Source organism: Diospyros lotus, chromosome 8 (genome assembly GCF_014633365.1).
Source record: "Diospyros lotus cultivar Yz01 chromosome 8, ASM1463336v1, whole genome shotgun sequence".
NCBI lineage: Eukaryota > Viridiplantae > Streptophyta > Magnoliopsida > Ericales > Ebenaceae > Diospyros > Diospyros lotus.
This window is the reverse complement of record NC_068345.1, coordinates 41,408,118-41,427,259: the sequence shown is the minus strand read 5'-3', so window position 1 is coordinate 41,427,259 and position 19,142 is coordinate 41,408,118. Positions and strand designations below refer to the sequence as shown.

At 37.5% G+C, this 19,142-nt stretch overlaps 3 protein-coding genes across 5 annotated transcripts; 2 read left to right on the top strand and 1 right to left on the bottom strand.

The window, feature by feature from the left end:
- Window positions 1-29: 29 nt before the first annotated feature.
- Window positions 30-8,452, bottom strand: LOC127807857 (arogenate dehydratase/prephenate dehydratase 1, chloroplastic-like). Of its 3 annotated transcripts, XM_052346019.1 has the most exons (11): window positions 7,718-8,451; window positions 5,842-5,909; window positions 5,660-5,752; window positions 5,372-5,572; window positions 4,798-4,878; window positions 4,620-4,715; window positions 2,464-2,541; window positions 2,302-2,391; window positions 2,157-2,224; window positions 563-644; window positions 30-442 (listed from the first exon to the last, which is right to left on the bottom strand). In XM_052346019.1, exons 1-11 carry the CDS (start codon window positions 8,007-8,009, stop codon window positions 386-388), a joined length of 1,206 nt encoding a protein of 401 aa, XP_052201979.1. In that variant the 5' UTR covers window positions 8,010-8,451; the 3' UTR covers window positions 30-385. The 3 variants fall into 3 exon arrangements, with proteins under 3 accessions (XP_052201979.1, XP_052201978.1, XP_052201980.1); XM_052346018.1 differs by lacking the exons at window positions 30-442; window positions 563-644 and adding an exon at window positions 652-1,985 and having other exon boundaries at window positions 7,718-8,452; XM_052346020.1 differs by lacking the exons at window positions 30-442; window positions 563-644 and adding an exon at window positions 1,838-1,985 and having other exon boundaries at window positions 2,157-2,391; window positions 7,718-8,452.
- A 6,270-nt stretch (window positions 8,453-14,722) lies between these two features.
- On the top strand, window positions 14,723-17,418 carry LOC127808068 (uncharacterized). The gene is made up of 2 exons (XM_052346409.1): window positions 14,723-16,278; window positions 16,677-17,418. The coding sequence occupies exons 1-2, from the start codon at window positions 14,884-14,886 to the stop codon at window positions 17,058-17,060; spliced, it is 1,779 nt and encodes a 592-aa protein (XP_052202369.1). The 5' UTR covers window positions 14,723-14,883; the 3' UTR covers window positions 17,061-17,418.
- A 1,027-nt stretch (window positions 17,419-18,445) lies between these two features.
- LOC127808069 (uncharacterized) lies at window positions 18,446-18,994 on the top strand. The gene has a single exon (XM_052346410.1). It carries the CDS (start codon window positions 18,572-18,574, stop codon window positions 18,947-18,949), a length of 378 nt encoding a protein of 125 aa, XP_052202370.1. The 5' UTR covers window positions 18,446-18,571; the 3' UTR covers window positions 18,950-18,994.
- The last annotated feature ends 148 nt before the right edge of the window (window positions 18,995-19,142 follow it).

The window sequence follows — 19,142 nt, the reverse complement described above, 5'->3', positions numbered from 1 at the left end:
CATTTAACCAATGAAATGATCCCTGGAGATGGCGCTGTCGCAAAAACTTGTTCATTTTCATTTAGCAAAAGAGCACTCTCACTAGTGCTACTGCATTTACCACTGTTGCAAGAGAGTCAAAAGTAACCAAGAAACCATGATAATGTCATTCCTAAACCGCTTCCCCTCCATTAGAAGGTGTAGAGGATATGGAGAAAAACAGCCACTTTGACATGCGCCATTTGCTAGATGCTCGGAAAATTCTCCTCTACAACACCACCTCAACATGTCAAATGGGATCTCGAGGGTGTGATGTACAAGTGAGAATGTCTACCGATCCCCGTTGTCCTGCAGCTTGACGACTGTAACAATGCTCATTTACCTGATCCCGAGAGAGGCCTCTTCTCTACTGAGCTATATCGACAGGATAGCAACCAATAACCCGGATGAATTTTGCGAACTCCTGCAAGAGGGGACCAGCTAATTGAGAAAAATCCTTTTGTGCCAAAAACAGAGCAGATGGCATGGCAGAAATAGTAAGATCTTGCATTTTCTTTGCATGTCATAGCAGGGGGGGACTGACCTGCAGATGTCCCATAGCATATTGGGCACGGGGCTCTGCCATAGAAGCTTCAAAATCGATGTAAAAGAGGCACTCGAAATACCTGCCATTAGAAACTTGTCACTTGAGCTGAGCAAAAGAAACTAACTAGTCACCAGTACAAAAGTGCTATTAACACCATGCCTCTAGTTACCATCTATCTCTACATATATCTTCTGAGAGAACTTGTTGGCCTTCCATAAATCAAATATGGAAACTCATATAACATCTTATTCATATCTGCTTTCCAGGGGAAAAATCAAGGCTAGCAAATACAAGCAAAGACTCGAATGCATTCACCGCCCCATTTATATTTCTCAAGCTCCAAATAACAAGCGACGCTTGTTCCAAATTCAACTTTCCTTTTAGTTTTTTTTTTAAATAGTATTATTTAAAAAAAAAAACGTTATTGAAACAGTATTGAGTTGAAAATAATTAACAATCTAGTATTGGGGTTGTCGCACCATCAGCTACCACACAAACAAGGTATCAAAGCAAGGGCGTTTGTAGGATGAAACAAAAATGCACTTGACAGTTGGCAAGCGCTCTTATTGATGTAAACAATAAATGCACCTACCAAGTGTGTTTATTATTGAGAAAACAATGAATGTACTTGATAAGTGCGTTTATAGTTTTATGCTTCACCCCCTGCCATTGCGAACTGGCCAATACTGGTATAGGAGATATCCTTGGTTCTATTGGGCCTTTTATATAGATATTCATTGGTCAAGTTCCAGATTGGAAGTCAATAATTTCAGGAATAGATAGCAGACTAGCCTTCATTTCCATGGAATATCTTATCTAGTTCAAAAAATGGAACAGAATATGAACAATGAATTTTGAGACAAGGGTTCGATGCTACATGGGATTTTATTAGTGGTATCTAAGTTTGGTAATGATCAATAGAGCGACAGAGACACTTGTTGTCAATGGTCTAATTGGGGATAGAAAGTATGCGAAATATACCCACAATGGCATTACCCAACAATGACTGGTTTTTGATATCTCGTAATACAACCTAGATAATGAGCTGCCATATTTCATGAATTACACATTTCCACTTCTACTAATTTAAAAACAATGCCACAACTGGTGTTGAAAATTTCCCTTGAATGAGGTTAGCAGTCAGCTATTTCTTCTTCTTCTTCTTTTTTTTTTTTTTTTTTTTTTAATCGTGGAGTTTCAGGGTCCCCGCCTTCTTAGACAACTTTGGCCGGTGCATCCCACCCTCGCTATAAACCACAGGTCTAGCCACTGCGGCCTCAACAGCAGGACCAGATAAGTTGCCGCCCAAAGGTGGGGGCCATGGCCCCTCGAATAGCAACAACTGACACTTCCATGTGGAGTGTGAATTAATCCCATGACCTTGCAGTAACCAGGTTCTCCCCCGTACACAGTCAACCAGCTGCGCTACCCCGAGGGGTTAGCTATTTCTTGTTTAGTCTGTGTGGTTTAGAAATTCTACATATATTCTACTTAAACAATAAATCTAACACAGGCATCCACTATTTCTACTATCAGCCAGTCAAATGCCTAATATAAATGAGATTTGCTCGGAAGGAGAGGATACACTCACTTTCCGCTGCCTTTGCTGGAGTCATCAATCACCCTCAATGAATCCTTTCTCTGTGGTCGGCTTTCAATCTGAACTTGTATTTGAAAAAGAAGCCAATGACAAATTTTTTATGCAAAACAAAATTATGATCCTTATTTGAATTTACCTTTGTCAAGTTAATGCCCCTCAAAGCAAAGACTGCCAGTGCTTTGAATAGCACCCCAGGGCCTTCTTTTAGGGTGAAGACAATACTCGTCTGTAAAGAGAACAACAAAACAACTTTGTCATCTTTAAGAAAACAAATTTGCTGCAAACAAGAATGTCATACCTTATGGGGCCTGACTGTTCCTGGGATTATTGGTTCTCTTGCAAGTATCAAAAAACGAGTAATATTATCACAATCATCCTGGCCAATGAATTAGAAACCAAACCAAATCAAGTAAGAGTAGTTGCAAGTTTTAACAGCTAATCTTTGTATAAGAAAATAATGGAACAATAAAAAGTAAAGACTTCAGACATGATATTAGATCCAAACACAAGCCAAACCACAGTGGGGTGCCATTATCTTTTTTCTTTTTATTTGTCCACTGATCCTCTACTTTTGCATAATTATTGTCCAATAATTGTCGGTCACTCTAACTTGGTTGTTGGAGCAAGTAAACAGATACCCATAGTGCCTTCATGTTAAATTCATGTGCCTTTATTATTTTTTACAACTTTTCCAGGTGCCCTTCCATAGTTTCAAATAGTTCACCATTGACTCAGACATGCCTGACATTGACACTTCCAATATATAGCATATGGAGTTGTGTTCAGGCATTTATCCAGACTAGTAGAATCCATGTAACACTGATAAACAAAATGCAGATGCAATATTAGAAAAAAGTTTCCACATCTGGTTGAAAGTTAGCATGGTTAGGCCTTCATCATATACAACTGACAGTATCACAGGATTTTTCTTAATTTATTCATTGGGGAAAAGAGTGTTCAATTACTGAAAAGCACTAAAACAGTTTCCTGTCTTATCTTTTTAGATATGGTTGCACATGGTAAGAAGAAAAAATAGAAAGCTTCTCTATATTCCTCTTTCACTTCTCTTCTCAATCGAAGGAAGTACACTGAACAAACTTTGGATGGACTTGGTCCCCTTTATTTCTGAAACTTTTGGAGAATTTTTGAAAATATTACAAAAAGAAAAAGAAAATCCTATTTTGCTCCCTGTGGACAACCTGAGACAATGTGTTTGAATTGGCAGTATTCTAGAGTTCATTGGCATTAATTTTTGTGTCCATGAATAAAGATGTATATAACCCAAAAAGCAATATGAAGGGGCAAACCCTGTACAAGAAGACGGATAGGGAGCCAGAAGTTCACACTATCTTCTATGAAGAACTAATAAATCATCAATAAAGTGCAAAAAAGGAGAACCTGCAGTAGGGAGATTCTGCCCTCAACCAAGTCAAAAGGGACGAAAATAGAACTCCAACACTCTTAAAGCCCTCCAATTTCGTTCATGCTATTTACACCAGAAAATACAGAAAGGAACCCAAGCCCAGACTATGTTGCTATCCCATAGACAACTCAGCCACCAAAGACACAAAAAATCTATGACGGTGGTTGGCGTAACCTACTGGAAACCCAAGATTGTACAAATAAAACTCTGGACCTGTATGGCTAGTGACAAAGCAAGAAGAGATGATCCACTACCTCACCACTACTCTTGCACATGAAGCACTAATCAAGGACTACCTATTTATGCTTTCTCAGGTTGTCAAAAGTGAGAATAGCATCGAAGGCAGCTATCCAAACAGAAAAAGACAACTTGGGGAGAAATGGCTGTTCTCCAAATGGTCTTCTAAGAAAAGTCATTTGTTACATAGAGCAACATAGAATGAATGAATTGTAAAATTCTCTTGTAGTAGGCACCAAACTCATCCCTTCTCCCTCTGATCAGTTAAATTCTCAATCAAGAGAATTATGTCTAAAATGCTGGGTGACATCACACTCAAATGACAAAGTTTCTCACTAGTGGCGGCTCCTTAATAGAAGCAACAGAGAGAAGATAGAGGAAAAACTATCTGGGTGCCTCCCCATGCAACTTGTTCTCCCCAAAACACACTATCAGCCACCCTAAAACAAGTTCGTTCACCCCCCCACCCCCACCCCAAAAAAAAAAAAAAAAAAATTCCCTTGATAGTTTTATAAAGCCCAACCCTTTATTCCTACAAGAAACGAAATAGATTAACATAGCATAGCTAATGGATACAAGTTTAGAAATTGCAATTGAAATCACAGGGTGATATTTAACACAATATGTGAACGATGGAGAATTACACACAAATGTGGTGTTAACCATTAATAGCATATTTGTCTAAAAACGCATTGACTATAACATAATCTACCATGAACCAACTTTGGTAAAACTAGCATTCAGTCTCCTAGAAAGACTATGATACCATTCTCTTTGGCAAACACTAGCTTTACCTGTACTCTTTTGGCAAGAATGTCAAGTCCATAGATCTCTGCAGCTCGAGCGCTTGCAACTGCTCCAGTATTTCTCAGCCCATCAGAGGCTACAATCTATCATGTTGTAAGAGTGTCATCACATACGATTAATGTTAATAGATAACTGTTATGACCATTAAAAAGCTGCATGCATCACCTGAGCAGCACTGGCTGTATCATCAGCATTAACTTTTACAACTCCTAACTTGTTCAGTGTCATTTCACATTGGGCTAGTGCCTGCAAGAAAGAACATGCTTATATTTGCTTCCTACTCTTTGCTTTTCAAAGCCAGGAACAAAGAGGGAGGATCAACGTTAGGACAAGGGGGGAAAAAAGGAAAGAAAAGAGAATCTGCAAAATGATCCAAACCTAGATGATTGCACCATGAAAATTCAAAGGTCGGATAAAAGATATGTTAAAAATAGTGTTGACTAAGTAATACTTCTCTTTTCTATTAATTTCCAGTTTTTTACCATTATATGAATTTCATGATCATTTATAGCTTTGATGTGTATTGTGCTTTCCACTTTCTACTACAACCTGCTGCAGAAAATAGTTGCACGACTGGGACACATCCTCAAGTTATGGTTAAAAATGAAGTTCCCTAACATTGTGGCAACATATTGATGGCGACCTAAAGGTTTCCATATAGGATAAATTGCAAGGCAGATAACCAATTTTGAATAAAAAGTAATGCATTTGTATATTTTGGCATATAACCATATCAAACCTGAGGATGGCTCAAAACACGCTTTATTTCCTCCTTTCTCACTCCTTGCAACCCCAAAAGGCAATGATTAACAAACAACTGTACCTCCCCTACTATGTGAAGTCTATGACGAAGCAACAGGTCGTAATTGCGATGGATGCTTCCATCTACAGAATTCTCGATGGGAAGTACGGCCTTGTCCACTAGCCACAATTCAACTGCCTGAAAAAAGAAAAATCAACACTGCAAAGTTAAGAAGAAAAAGGGAATTTGCTTGAAATATTAAAAATGCATCGAAAATGATTGAACCTTGAATGTAGCCTCAATCTGATCGCATGGGACAGTCTCACACTTGGGGTATGCTTTGAGTGCGGCAGCCTCACTATATGCACCTGGTACACCCTATATGCGGTACCCAACCAACACAAACACACACACTCAATTAGACAGCCAGAGGCACTTTGCAGAAATAGTAATTGTAAATGTCATACCTGATAAGCAACACGCACTTTTGAACCATCACTTGGAGAACAAAAAGGATCGGTTGTTGACAAGGGTCCTGCAATTTATGCACATTTATTTAAAAACTAAGAAATTATACACAGACAAAATGCAAGGTACAAGGAAAAAGAAAAGAAAATAATAAATGCTAAAACAAAATAGGAGAAGCAATATCTATGTTCATGTACAAATGTCTATCACACTGACAGGGCAATATAATGTCAAGATGCATGGCAATCAGGTAGGTGACAATAATACTGTACAACCAACACAAAGTAAATGAGTGATACTAACTCACATTTAAGGAATCATTATTGATAACAATATCTTGCAGTGGCAACCTTAAATCTCAAAAGCCACCTCAAATTTACATGCCTTTTTATATCCGATTTAGTGCCTGCATAGTTTACATATTTGTTTAAAACGACAAAGTTGTACTTTCTTGCGGTCAAATGTCTGATATGCATAATCACAATCATGTCGAATTTAGCAACACAATTGAAATGAAAAAATTGATGGTATATACATGCACAAAACGTCAAATTTGATTATAGATGTCTTGCTCACACCACACTGCAACCCAAATGGAAAAAAAGAGCTCTAAATGGAAAACTAGAGGTAACTAAACCTGATGGCAGCATAAAATGAACCCATGTGCACCTAAAAGAATACAAGCTAAAAATCCAAAATAATCTACACAGAAAAATCATTACAAAACTGAAACAATGCAGCTGGTAATTATTTGAAATTCAAACCCCAGGTGCAACTTCAATGTCTCCTATGCATGCCCATTATACGAAACATGTTGAATTTACAAATGGTTTTCCCAAGTTAGATTTGGTTACAGATGTCTTGCTCACACCTCATCGCAACCCAAATGGAAAATGATTACTAATGGAAAACTAGAGGTAACAAAAGCTCAAGGAATAATACAATGAACCTGTGTGCACCTAGAAGAATAGAAGCTAAAATCCAGAATAATCTATACAGAAAAATCATTGCAAATGAAAACAAGGCAACTTGTATATATCTGCAATTCAATTACAGGTTCAACTGCATTGCGTACATACACAAATCAACAATTTTGTACTTTCTTGTTCTCAAATGTGTCATATGCATGCAGAGAATCATATTCATGTGGAATTTAGAAATGGTTTTCCCAATTTGGATTTGGTTACAGATGCCTTGCTCACACCACATTGCAACCCAAATAAAAAAAGAAACCTTGGCGTGTTTGGGAGAGTGGAATTAATGGAATTGGATGAAATGGTGAAGGATTGAAATAGGGTCTCCTTGTTTGGGAGGCTTTTTAGTGATGGAATGGGGAAAGGGATTGGATGAAAACGCCATCTCCTTAAAATGAGCACTTTTAGCCTCTCCCAAATTGGAGGAGATTGGATGGAAATAAGATTCATCCTACCCATTACTTCCATTCAATTCCATTACTTTTCATCCTTATGCTCTCCAAAGCAAAGAGAAAGCATCTTTCATTCCATTTCCTTCATTTCCATTCTATATTTTTAATTCATCCCATTCCATTCCATGACTAAATCTCTCCCAAACACAGTGGAAAATTGGGGTAAGAAAACATCAAGGCAGCATATAGTGAGCCCGTGTGCAATTACATGAATACAAGCCAAAAGTTCAGAAGAGTCGTTACAATTACAAATGTAAACAACTCAACTGCTAATTATTTGCAATTGAAATCCAGATCCAATCTGTCCTCATCTATCAAGCAATTAGGAAGAAAAAGAAACATCTATAAGCATCAAGATTGAATTGCCAAGATCAATCTTGCTTAATATACCAATTACCACCACAAATAATACATATTGAAGTTCAAGAATTCTGGTTGGTATAACTCACTTGGAAGAGAGTTCAAATCTCTGTGAAACCCTCTAGATTCAGTGACATTTGTCTGATCATTCTCAACAGGCGCATCATCAAGCCCAGGTGCCATTGGCTTCTCATCTTCAACAGGCGTCTTTGCCCTTTTAGTCAAAACCCCCCCGCAACATTCCCAGTTCCGAATCTTGTCAAGATCGAACCTAAGGTTCGAACCCGACCCAGAACGCCTGGTTCCCAAATCTGCAAAACCCAGTTGAGTGCAAGAATATTTGGCGCATGCCCAGATTGGGGCAGCCTTCAAAGCCATCATTTGCACCAACCCGAAATGCGCCCAATGCACAGAGAAAGAGAGACGGCTACACAGAGACAGAGCACCCGTGAGGCTTGTTGCTGTGAGGCTTCAAGTTCGGTTTTGTAGAGTTGAATTGGGAAGGCATTGTCAAGCGGTGAGAAGCGGAATTCCTCCAGTAGAGCCCAAGAATTCTTGCCAATAATTGGAATTCCAATTCTCTCTGGTAACCAAACAGATAGAGAAGACGAAGAAGGTAGGTGAGCAGAAGGCTGGCAACACGCACGCCTCTACCAATTTCCACACACAAGACACAAACAGAGCCTTTTCATCAGTTTCTGCTCAAGTACATAACAAATACATAAATATTGCGAGCAAGTAGATGTCTATTAGCTTGAATGTATACTTTTTTGTGTTCTCTTATAGGCTATCCGTGCAGGGAATTCAGGCGCAGAGGATTTCAAGAATACGAGACGAGAGAGAGAGAGAGAGAGAGAGGCGGCTCTGGTGGGGTCCTCTTTAATCATCATGAGATCAGAGCCGTCTCATTGTTGACCATTCTTTGATTGACCTGTTTCCCTTTCCTTTCATTTTCTTCTGTTATTCCGTAACGTTAACGTGTACTCCCACGTGATCAAAGCTGTTAATTTCTCAACGGCCTTTGGAATTCTATTCCTCTTAAACCAATTCAACTTGGAATGACTTCTGGCAGTGATTTTTTAATTTAAATTTTAAAAGTATTATTTGTATACTTAATTTTGATATTCACAGTTATATTTGTGTGTTATATTATATTTTTATATTATTATAAATACATAATATATTATTATAGAGTATGATCTTGAATGTCTAAGCAACATTTTTATTTAAAAAATACTATTTAGACACACTTAAGGAGTGAGCATTTGGCCAGTTTGATTAGTGAACTGATCGAATTGCTCAAATCAAATTAAATAAATTGAATATTTTTTCAAAATTGAATTGAATTGATTAAATAGTTGCTCAAATCAAAAAAATTAAAAATAACAAAGTGCAAATAAATAGAAGTAATTAGAGGTGAAAAAAATTTTAGTTAAATCAAAATAATTGAATGAATCAACCAATTTTGGTAAAATATGATATCGTTTTTGACATTTCGATCAGTTCGATTATTTTAATTCTTTTTAATAAGAAGACTAAATCAAATCAAAATAACTAAAAAACTCAAATTTGAAAATCAAATTGAACCGATCTATAAATTGAACCGAACCGAACCACCAAGTTTGACCAGTTTAGCTTTGTTATTTCAATTTAATCGAAATTTTGCTTACCCCTAGACACATTTAGTGATATTCTATATTATTGTCTTATACAATATATCATATTAATACAAAGTGTTAATAAAAGTATCAAATTTAAATGTTCAATTTAAATTCTCATTAAACTTATTTAAAATCAAGTTCACATATAAAATTTTATGTCTATGTATTCATGATTTATTAAACATGTCAAAAATAAAAATTAAGGTTGCGCACTTTTTTAATTTTTAATTTTGAGTTTTAAATTTATTTTAATTTTTTATTTTGATAATCTATTTTCAAAAAATTGAAAATGTGTTCTTTTTGTCATTTTGAAAAATTATTTTTTAATTTAGAAAATTAGAAAATGCGTTTATTTTAAAATTTTGAGAAAAATTATTTTATGATATTTTATTCAATAAATTTGATTATTAAATGGTAAAATTAACTTTTTTAATGAAATTATGCTGTTAAAAAACAATAAATTTGATTAATGAATTGCTCACATTTGAGTAATAATTTATATTAAATATTATTATAAATAATATGTGTAATATATTTAATAATATATTATATATTATCTTATATTTTTAATTATAATATAGATATATTACATTTTTAAAATTTTAAATAAATATATAATTTTTTTTTCCATCTTTTTTTTTTCTCTCTTTTATTTTTCTCTTTTTTATTCTTCTATTCTCTTCAGCTCCCTGCATCTTCTCTGTCGTCGGTGACCACCGCCGATCGAAGATTCACATGATTAGAGTCTATCATTAGAAACACCAAACCAAGAGGATTAACATACACAAAAAAGGGTTAGATTTAATAGTTAGATTTTCATAGATCTGAATTTAATTTTCGGTCAAAATTAAAAAACACACTCGCAATCGCTACTAGCTAACGTAGTCGGTGGTTTTCGGAGATTAGAGGTAATCACCTGACACCCTTGGCTAGTGATTTTCGCAGATCAGAGGTAATCACTCGACACCTTTACCCCTATCGATCAACATACCAAAAAATCAACAACATCCAATGACCGAATCTCCATAGATTTAAGCTTAAATCTCCATCCAAATACAAATGACGTATACATACATATATATCATGAATTGAAGGGAAAAGGAAGATGAAGATGAAGATGGTTATGGCGATGATGGCCTTGAATGGAGAAGGAAAATGAGGCAACAGATCTAAGAGATTGTTTGCTAGTTGTTGGTTGGAGGCAGTGATCTAGGAGATGGCGGTTGACGATGGTTGTGGCGATGATGGCGGTGGTAGCAGTGATGGCCTTAAAGAGATAGGAGAAAGAAGAGAATAAAGAAGGAGAAGGGGGAGAGTCAAAGCATGAAAAATAGATTGTGTTTTTCGTGTTTTGGACTTGGAGATTGTTTTGACTGAAAATAATTTATTTATAATTTTTTTTATTTTTAAAAATAACAAATTAAATACGTTTTTATTATTTTAAAAAATTAAAAATTAAAAATGATCTGAAAATAATAAAGAGAACGTAGCTTAAGCTTTTGGCTTTAAAAAATATGTTATTTGATTTTTATTATTAGCTAGATACAATAATAAATTTATTTTGTAGTAGGAGAGCATCTTAATCGAAGTCTACAGGTGACTTGCAAGAAAGAAAATCAGTTACAGGCACAAGTGACCTCTTATGCAAGCCCTCCAATACTTGAGTAAGTATCTTGGTTTGTGTGTATAATGCAGAGCAATTAGAATTGTAGTTAATGTAGAATTCTGAACATATCTTAACCAAATAAGGGTTTTTCTATACATAGAAAAAAAGATACTGGAAAAGCTACCTTCTTTGACAATTATATTGGATGCCTTTTTAGATTTTTAAGCAAGTACATTAAAAGTAAATTTGACTCATTTTTTATAGTCTTGTGTAAATAATATTTGGAGATCAAGTCTCTCGAAATTTATAGTATTTTAGAAGGATCTTTCACACTATCTAGAGCGAAGCTTTTAGGTCTAAGTAACCTACAAGAGTTTCTCGAACATAGATCTTTTTATTATCGAGTGACCTATGAAGTTTTATTGAAATGTTTGAGTGAGGCTTTCAAGAGATGTAACTCAATCCCTTGGTCTAAAGTCACTCAATCTCTCTGTTCAACTGAGGTCGCTATGTTTTCTTGGATGATGAACCATTTCATCTATTTCTTTAGATTTGAGCTCACTCTCTCATAATAATTTTAAAATATTTTCTTAAAAGAAATAGTAGCTTGGCATTCAATGAAAGCATCACTCAATCGATCTCTCAGTGAGATTTTGAAATTTGGTCGGTTATGAAATATCATTTAAAGTTGACTTTATCCTTATACTAAATAATAAAGAAAATAATATGAATTACTCAATCTTGTGACATTATCAAAAGAGTATGATTACAGAATATCATGGTTACAAAGTAACAATATATCACTCCTATCATAGGTTAAATTCTTATATTAAAATACATATATGATGGAGGCCTTACCAAATTTTATGGGCATTAATTAAGGCACCAATTTATTCTTATATTAGACAACCTTACTTTAATATTAATGCACGAATCTTTTAGAATCTCATATGTTTTAGGACATCAAACGTAGGTAGTAAGAGGACCCATAACACTACATATATAGCCATAAGAGGGGACACAACTAGCTATGAATCACATGAAAATGATGGAATTAATTTCTATATATATATATATACACGTATATGTTGGAAGATGAAAAATTAATTATACCCATAAGTGCCATGGCCAAGCTTGGTCCAACATCACTAGCTACATGTAACCACATGTGACTATAACCATGCACCTACCCATTACCACTTAAATGGTATTTTAAGTAGTATTAGGGTTTTGCATTTAAGTTACTTTATTAAGAATCCTTTTGTATCATTTGGAGTTTAAGGGTCATTAAGTTACTCCCAATTTAATAGTGAAAGGGAGTAATGATCTATTGTAATTAGTGTTCTTTTCAAAACTAATGTTTTGTTAGGTACAATTTTTCTTTTAAAATGTAAATTTCTTTTTGGTTGAAAAATTATTATTGTGATATTTATGTATTAACGTACCATATATTTTTTTCTCTTCATTTAAGCGATTGAAATGTGAAATTAATCATCCGAATCTTTCTCTAACGAATGTTAGTAAGAGAAGAAGAATATAGTCGATCTTAAGAGATTGCGTGTCATAAACCCAAACACTGATCTGTATTTATATATTATTGACGTGTCTCTATATCTTTGTTATCATTATCCTCTGTTATTCATCACTGCTGTATCATTATTTGTCTATCTTTCCATAAAAGAACCTTATGCTTTCAATATCAGGAGAGCTTTCTATCGAAATGGCAAGATGCGTCGGAAACTACGAATCAATATTTGGCCACATGAGATATGACAAAGGGTTTATGTGTTGCAAGCTGATTGTTGTTTCAAGTGCTCTGTTTGCGGGAGGCCATCAAAAGAGCATTTGTCAGAGCAAACAGATTGGACTCCAAAAGCAAAGAATGCTGCTGCATCTGTGCCAAACCATTAGAACCTCTGTGTATTTGCTTCTCATCTGCTTCGCAGTGAGAATCAAAGACTATTGAATTCCCAGAAGAAACTAAGACCAAAATGATCGATCTGCTTCTAGCAAGTAATGGGCAATGAGAAATCAGAAAGCCAAGATGGAAGCAACGACCTGTATCCATGAACCATGATTATGAAATGGGTACCAAAGAGGAAACAATTAATTCCACATATGATGAAAGGGGGCACATTGGCTTTCCATGCTTGGCCATTACCATTAGGGGCGTGCTGCCATGGCCCATAGGGCACCTGGTCCTGTTCATGGTCTGCTCTGCTTCACAATATGATCATGTATAATAATTGCACTTTTATCGGTCAAGTACAGCAGCCCACCGGTGGCAATAAATAGACAGGAACTTTAACATTTATTTGGGGGGTTATATTTAATATGCTATTGTTCAAAATAACATTATTCAAAACAAAATGACCAAAACAAAACCATTGTATCTTTATTATTTATTTTAGGTTAAATTTATATTTTTACTTTTGTATATTTATGTTTTTTTTGCATGATCATTTAAATTTTTTGTTATTTCAATTATATCCTTATATTTACATTTTCAAGTTAACTTAATTTATATACTTTAACTCTTTTTTTTTTTCATATAATAACTTAAATTTTTTATTATTTTAATTACATCTTTATATTTACAATTTTAAATAAATTTAACCCTTATAATTTGACTTATTTATTTATTTTTACATATCAAAATATAATGATTAAATTAATTTAAAAATACAAATATAAAGGTATAATCGAAATAATGAAAAAATTTAGTTATCACATAAAAAAAATTAAAATATAGGAGTTAAATTGATTTAAAAATTCAAGTTTAAGAATGTATTAAAATAACATAAAATTTAAATAATTACATAAAAAAATATAAAAATATAGAGAAAAAAATATAAATTTAGATATATCTTTTTTATCCCATTAGATCAGATCAGTGTTACAAATTTGAAGAAAGGGGAAGTCTGAAGAGGGTGCCACAGTGCACAAGCAGGCCCACCTCAATGAATATATATATGCATGAGTCTTAATCACACAACCCTCCAAAGCACTGATTTTATTTTATTTTTTACACTATATGGGTCAACTCATGGTTGATTACCCACCCTTACCCATTTCTTCTTTTTCTTAACAATAGCAAACATGAGTCTACTCTTATAATAATGAAATATTGATTTGTCACCAATAGTCAAACACTAGTTAAAGTGGCTCTTAATTGTTAAGTTACTGATTATTATATTATTTTAGTTTTAATATTATATTTGCCTATTTCAGTCAGTTACAGAGTAATTTAGTAATTGAATTGAATTAATCAAATTTAAACATAATCAAAATTTAAAAAAAATATCAGTTTAATTGAAATGTTCAAAATTAATCAAAATAATCAAATTCAAGATTATTAATGTTAAGATAATTAATAAAATTTAAGATATATTGATAAGTGTAATTATTGTCATAAGTGGGGACTTAGGCTTAATTATTTTAGTGATATTTTCCAAAATAAACTGAAGTGCTATTGTTAAAATCGAACTGAAAATTATTATTTTTTATTTAATTTACTGAAACTAATCAATTTAAGTTTAATCCAATAATAATAATAATAGTGAACCTAGTCAGTGTAGTGTAGGTAGTCGCAGGTTAAAGAGTAAATTAGGAGTGAAAAAAGGGCTTAAATGGAGGAAAAAAATAAAAAAAAAAGGGAGAAATAAATTAGGAAACAAAAGGACAGAAGGGAAGCGCAGAATATTGAAAGTACCGAACCGGTACAGAAGAAATACCCGACTCCGGCAGGGCAGAAGAATTACGAAAAGTCGTGCCTGATCACCTCTTTCCATGAAATGACCAAACTATCCCTCCTTCATCCTTCATTCATTCAGTAACACATTGCCACGCCCTTTCACTTCATAATAGAATTTTTAGAAGCCACCAAACTTGACTCACTCTCACATCCCCATTCCCAGCCTCCGTTCCGCTCGACAACGGACTTGACCCCATTTCGTACTCTTCTTCCAATTCTCTCTCTTCCTGTACAATGTCCAGGTCGTCGACGGCATCGGCCAAGTCGACGGCGCCGGCGGCGATTAGGCCGGAGAGTTACAGGCACAGCCCGGTCCACTACGCCGTGGCGCTGGGCGATCACGCAACCCTTTCTCGGATTGTTTCGACTTTGCCCCGACTGGCCGACCCGGCTCAGATTCACTCCGAGCCTGACTCGCTTGCGCAGGAGAGACTCGCCGACAAGATCTCTGCCGTCCTCGACCGACGTGACAACCCTCACCGGGAGACTCCGCTCCACCTCGCTGTTCGCCTGAACGATGTCTTCGCGGCCCGGGCTCTGGCGGCCGCAGGAGCGGACATTTCGTTGCAGAACGCCACCGGTTGGAACGCCTTGCAGGAAGCTATGTGCCGGCGGTGCTCCGAAGTCGCGGTGGTGCTCCTCCAGCATCAGCACCTCGCTGCCTGGTCTAAGTGGCGCCGCCGGTTGCCTCGTCTCATCGCAGTCCTCCGCAGAATGAGCGATTTCTATATGGAGATCTCGTTCCATTTTGAGAGCTCCATTGTTCCGTTCGTCGGTAAGATTGCTCCATCCGACACGTACAAGATCTGGAAGCGAGACGGCAATCTCCGAGCCGACACCTCGCTTGCTGGCTTCGACGGAATGAAAGTCCAACGCGCCGATCAGAGCTTCCTCTTTCTGGGCGACGGCGAACCTTCCCTTGACATTCCTTCTGGTTCGCTGCTAGTACTGAACCGCGACGAGCGGAAAATCTACGACGCCTTCGAGAATGCCGGAGCACCACTTACCGACTCTGACATCGCCGGGTTCTGTGCTCAGACGAGCGTGTACCGCCCCGGTATGGACGTCACGCAGGCCGAACTCGTCGGAAGAACGAATTGGAGAAGGCAGGAGAAGACCGAGAGCGTTGGAGAATGGAAAGCTAGGGTTTACGAAGTCCACAACGTCGTCTTCAGTTACCGATCTCGCAAAATCGTAACAGGCGATTCAGACATTCCCGGAAGCGAGCAAATTCTTCCATTAGAGCTCGACGAGGACGCCGATGGCTTTCTCGTGGCCGAGAACCCCCAATTCAGCTTGTCTGACAATCCCCGGCGCCACAGTAGCTTCGTGCGGGAGGAGAGGGACATAGTATTCGTCACAAGGAAGAGCGTCGACATTCCGTCTATGGCGGCGCCGGAGCGGCGGCGGCCGCAATCGTTTGCGGCTCCGCCCGTGGCGCAGCCGCAGACGAAGGAAAAGGAATTCGTTAAGAGTCTACGGCCTTCAGTTTGGTTAACGGAGCAGTTCCCGTTGAAGACGGAGGAGCTACTGCCTCTACTCGACATCCTGGCGAACAAAGTCAAGGCGGTTAGGCGGATGCGGGAGCTGCTGACGACGAAGTTCCCCCCGGGGACTTTTCCGGTGAAGGTAAGGGGTAAAATGGGTATTCTATGAGCAACCATAGGGCCCACTGAACCTGTGTTTTCTCTTCTTTCCTTTGCTTTGCTTTCACTTTTCCTTCTTTTGATGCCCAAGCATAGCATAAGCAGAGGCTTTGCTTGGGCATTGCTGACAACGAGTCGGAGAAGAAGCTTTTGTGGGGCCGAAATGGTTGGTGATTTGAGTATCGAATGGGGTCTTTCGTTTGATCCAACGGTCTTGATTCGCGGGTCCCATTAAATAATCTGAATTTCCGGTCCAAATTGATGTCGAATTATTCAGGACCCACTTTGCAAGATTTGATTTTTTGATAAGAGAGTCATTGTTTTGACCGAAACGATAATCGGTTTAAGATTCATTCAGCTCAAGTACACTTGTATTTTCAGGTGGCGATTCCGGTGGTGCCGACGGTGAGAGTAGTGATCACGTTCACGAAATTCGTTCAGCTCCAACCCGTTGAGCAGTTCTACACGCCGCTGTCAAGTCCCAGGCATTTGGGTTTTGTGCGAGCCTCCGAAGAGGAGGAAACAGAGAGTCATTACCCGTCGTGTTCGTCAGCATCGTCGTCGTCGTCGTCGACGGCGTGGCTGAGGCGGAGCACCAGCCGGCTGAGCTCTGCCACCAAGCAACTGCAGCAGCAACTGCAGCAGCATTGTCCGGCTGCGCAGCAATCAGATCCTTTTGCGATACCCAGTGGATACACGTGGAGCAGTTTCGACGAGAAGAATCGGAAGATGAAGAAATCCAAGTCTACGAGGAAATCTAAATGAAAGCTGAAGAAAACAACGAGAGGAAGGTAGAAAATTTGGTCTGCATGTTAAATGCACGAGCAGAGGAATTAGAATGCGGTTTCTTTGTGAATAAAAATCTCCCAAATCTTCAATCAAATTCTCACTGCCAACGAGGAAAAAGTACACGAGAGAGAGAGAGAGAGAGAGAGAGAGAGCGAAGGTTGAGTTAGCTTGGACTTGTGATTTGATTCACCTGGTCCAGCAGCCATGGAACTAGCATGCAATTCTCTCTTTCCTCCATTATTGAATCGGTGAATTTCAATTCAGACCTAGAAGACAAATCATGCTTGGAGGGTTTTGCAGGGAATCATCAGTTGGGAATTCTTGATTGCTCTTGTGTACATTGATGTTGAAACCTGCAGGTTATACCTACATTGAGGCGTTTTCTGAATCCTCTGGCTGTTCTTTGTTTGCCTGCTTCTCCCTACGGGGACAATTATTCCAACATGACAACCCAAAGCCTTATTTTTAAATACAAATTCCAGTGTTAGTTTATTATCTGTTTCAAGTGTGCCCACTGCCCAGCCAGATCACCCCACAAAAGGGGCGATTGGAGTTCGCTTTGCGGCATTTAGAGCCTTTTCCAACCAAACCAAGCCAAGGGAAGATACAGTCAAAAAAGTGAATTTCTTTAATTGACTTTGAATCATTGTTATGAAATAAAGAACGAATCTGTTTGAATGTTTGCTGGTTGCGAGACGGCGCAGAAAGTATATAAAATATATAAGTTCTCCAACTACGTTAGTATTGGGGCGTGCAACAGTTGCTAGATACTAATCTCAATTTCATTAGGTGGCATGGATCGGATACCCAATTGGGTTATGATAATGAATAAAATCGCCCAAAATTCAGTAGCACCCTAGTGGACGTGCAACGTAACAACCAAAGATTAATAGATAAATCAAAGATGAATGGATCAAACAACTCAATAGTCAATACCCACTGAACAACCAAGTAAATATTATTTTGCAACTCCAAAGTTGGGCGCCGGTTTTTATTGGAAGTCTATGGGGACAGACGCCCACAGGCTGGCATGGCACAGCCCTATCGTTTGCACCCAATTAGTACTACAACAGAACAAAAAAGAAAAGAAGAATAAATAAACCAACTTTGCTTAGCGAGATGGTAACCAAGTGAGTGAGTTGGCATGTCTTTCAAGAAAGGAGATGAAAAGAAAAGGAGAGAGAGGATAGACGACAGCCCATCCCACATGCAACCCAACCTTTGTTTATTGAGGGGTTTTCTTGGCTATAAATATTCATCTGTTTTCTTGTTTCCACAAGCTTTCTTCTTAAGTTTTCTCCACCGAGAGAGATACCCCATTGCAGCTATCCATCAAGTCAAGAACTTCCTTCCAGGTACTCTTTGAACTTCTTGTCTAGATTCCTATCTTCTTCCCACTCAGATCCTTTCTTCTTACCTCTTAACAGAATACTGCCATTGTAAGGGAATTCATCTAAATACCAGACAATTATAGAAAGCCAAGAGCTATGGCCAGTGAGGCACCGAGTTGGGCAGATCAATGGGGTGCTGGAGGATTTGGTGCCATGGAGGAAGATGAAAACGCGACCAGCAAAGACAAAGGTGACAAAGAAGAAGAAGAAGAAGAAGACGGCATCTGCTGGAGGACTCGGCAAAGCAAAAGCGGCAGCAGTGGCCGGAGCAGGAAAGGTCAAGAGGGGAACATCCATGGGCATCAAATGGATCAAGAACCAGTGCCAGAAGAAAAAACCATCCCCTACCGAATAGACCATCAAATGGATCAACCTATCAGGAGGCTTTTCTATTTCAATCAGACTCTGTTCCCTCCAAATACTAGCAGCCTTCACAAGGTTTCCCAGCACAGTATCTATCTATTCTGTTCTTAATCTCTAAATCGAGGGGAAATTAAAAAAAAAATGGAAATCCTACAAGACATGGCACCTAGAAAACATATCTGCTTCCAGATTAAGCAAAGTATTGTCCTGTTACATCATATTATGGTCTTACAACTATCAACGCATAAATTACAAGCAACTTCATAATAGTAACACTTAAAGCTGAGAAAGGAGGGGGACATCT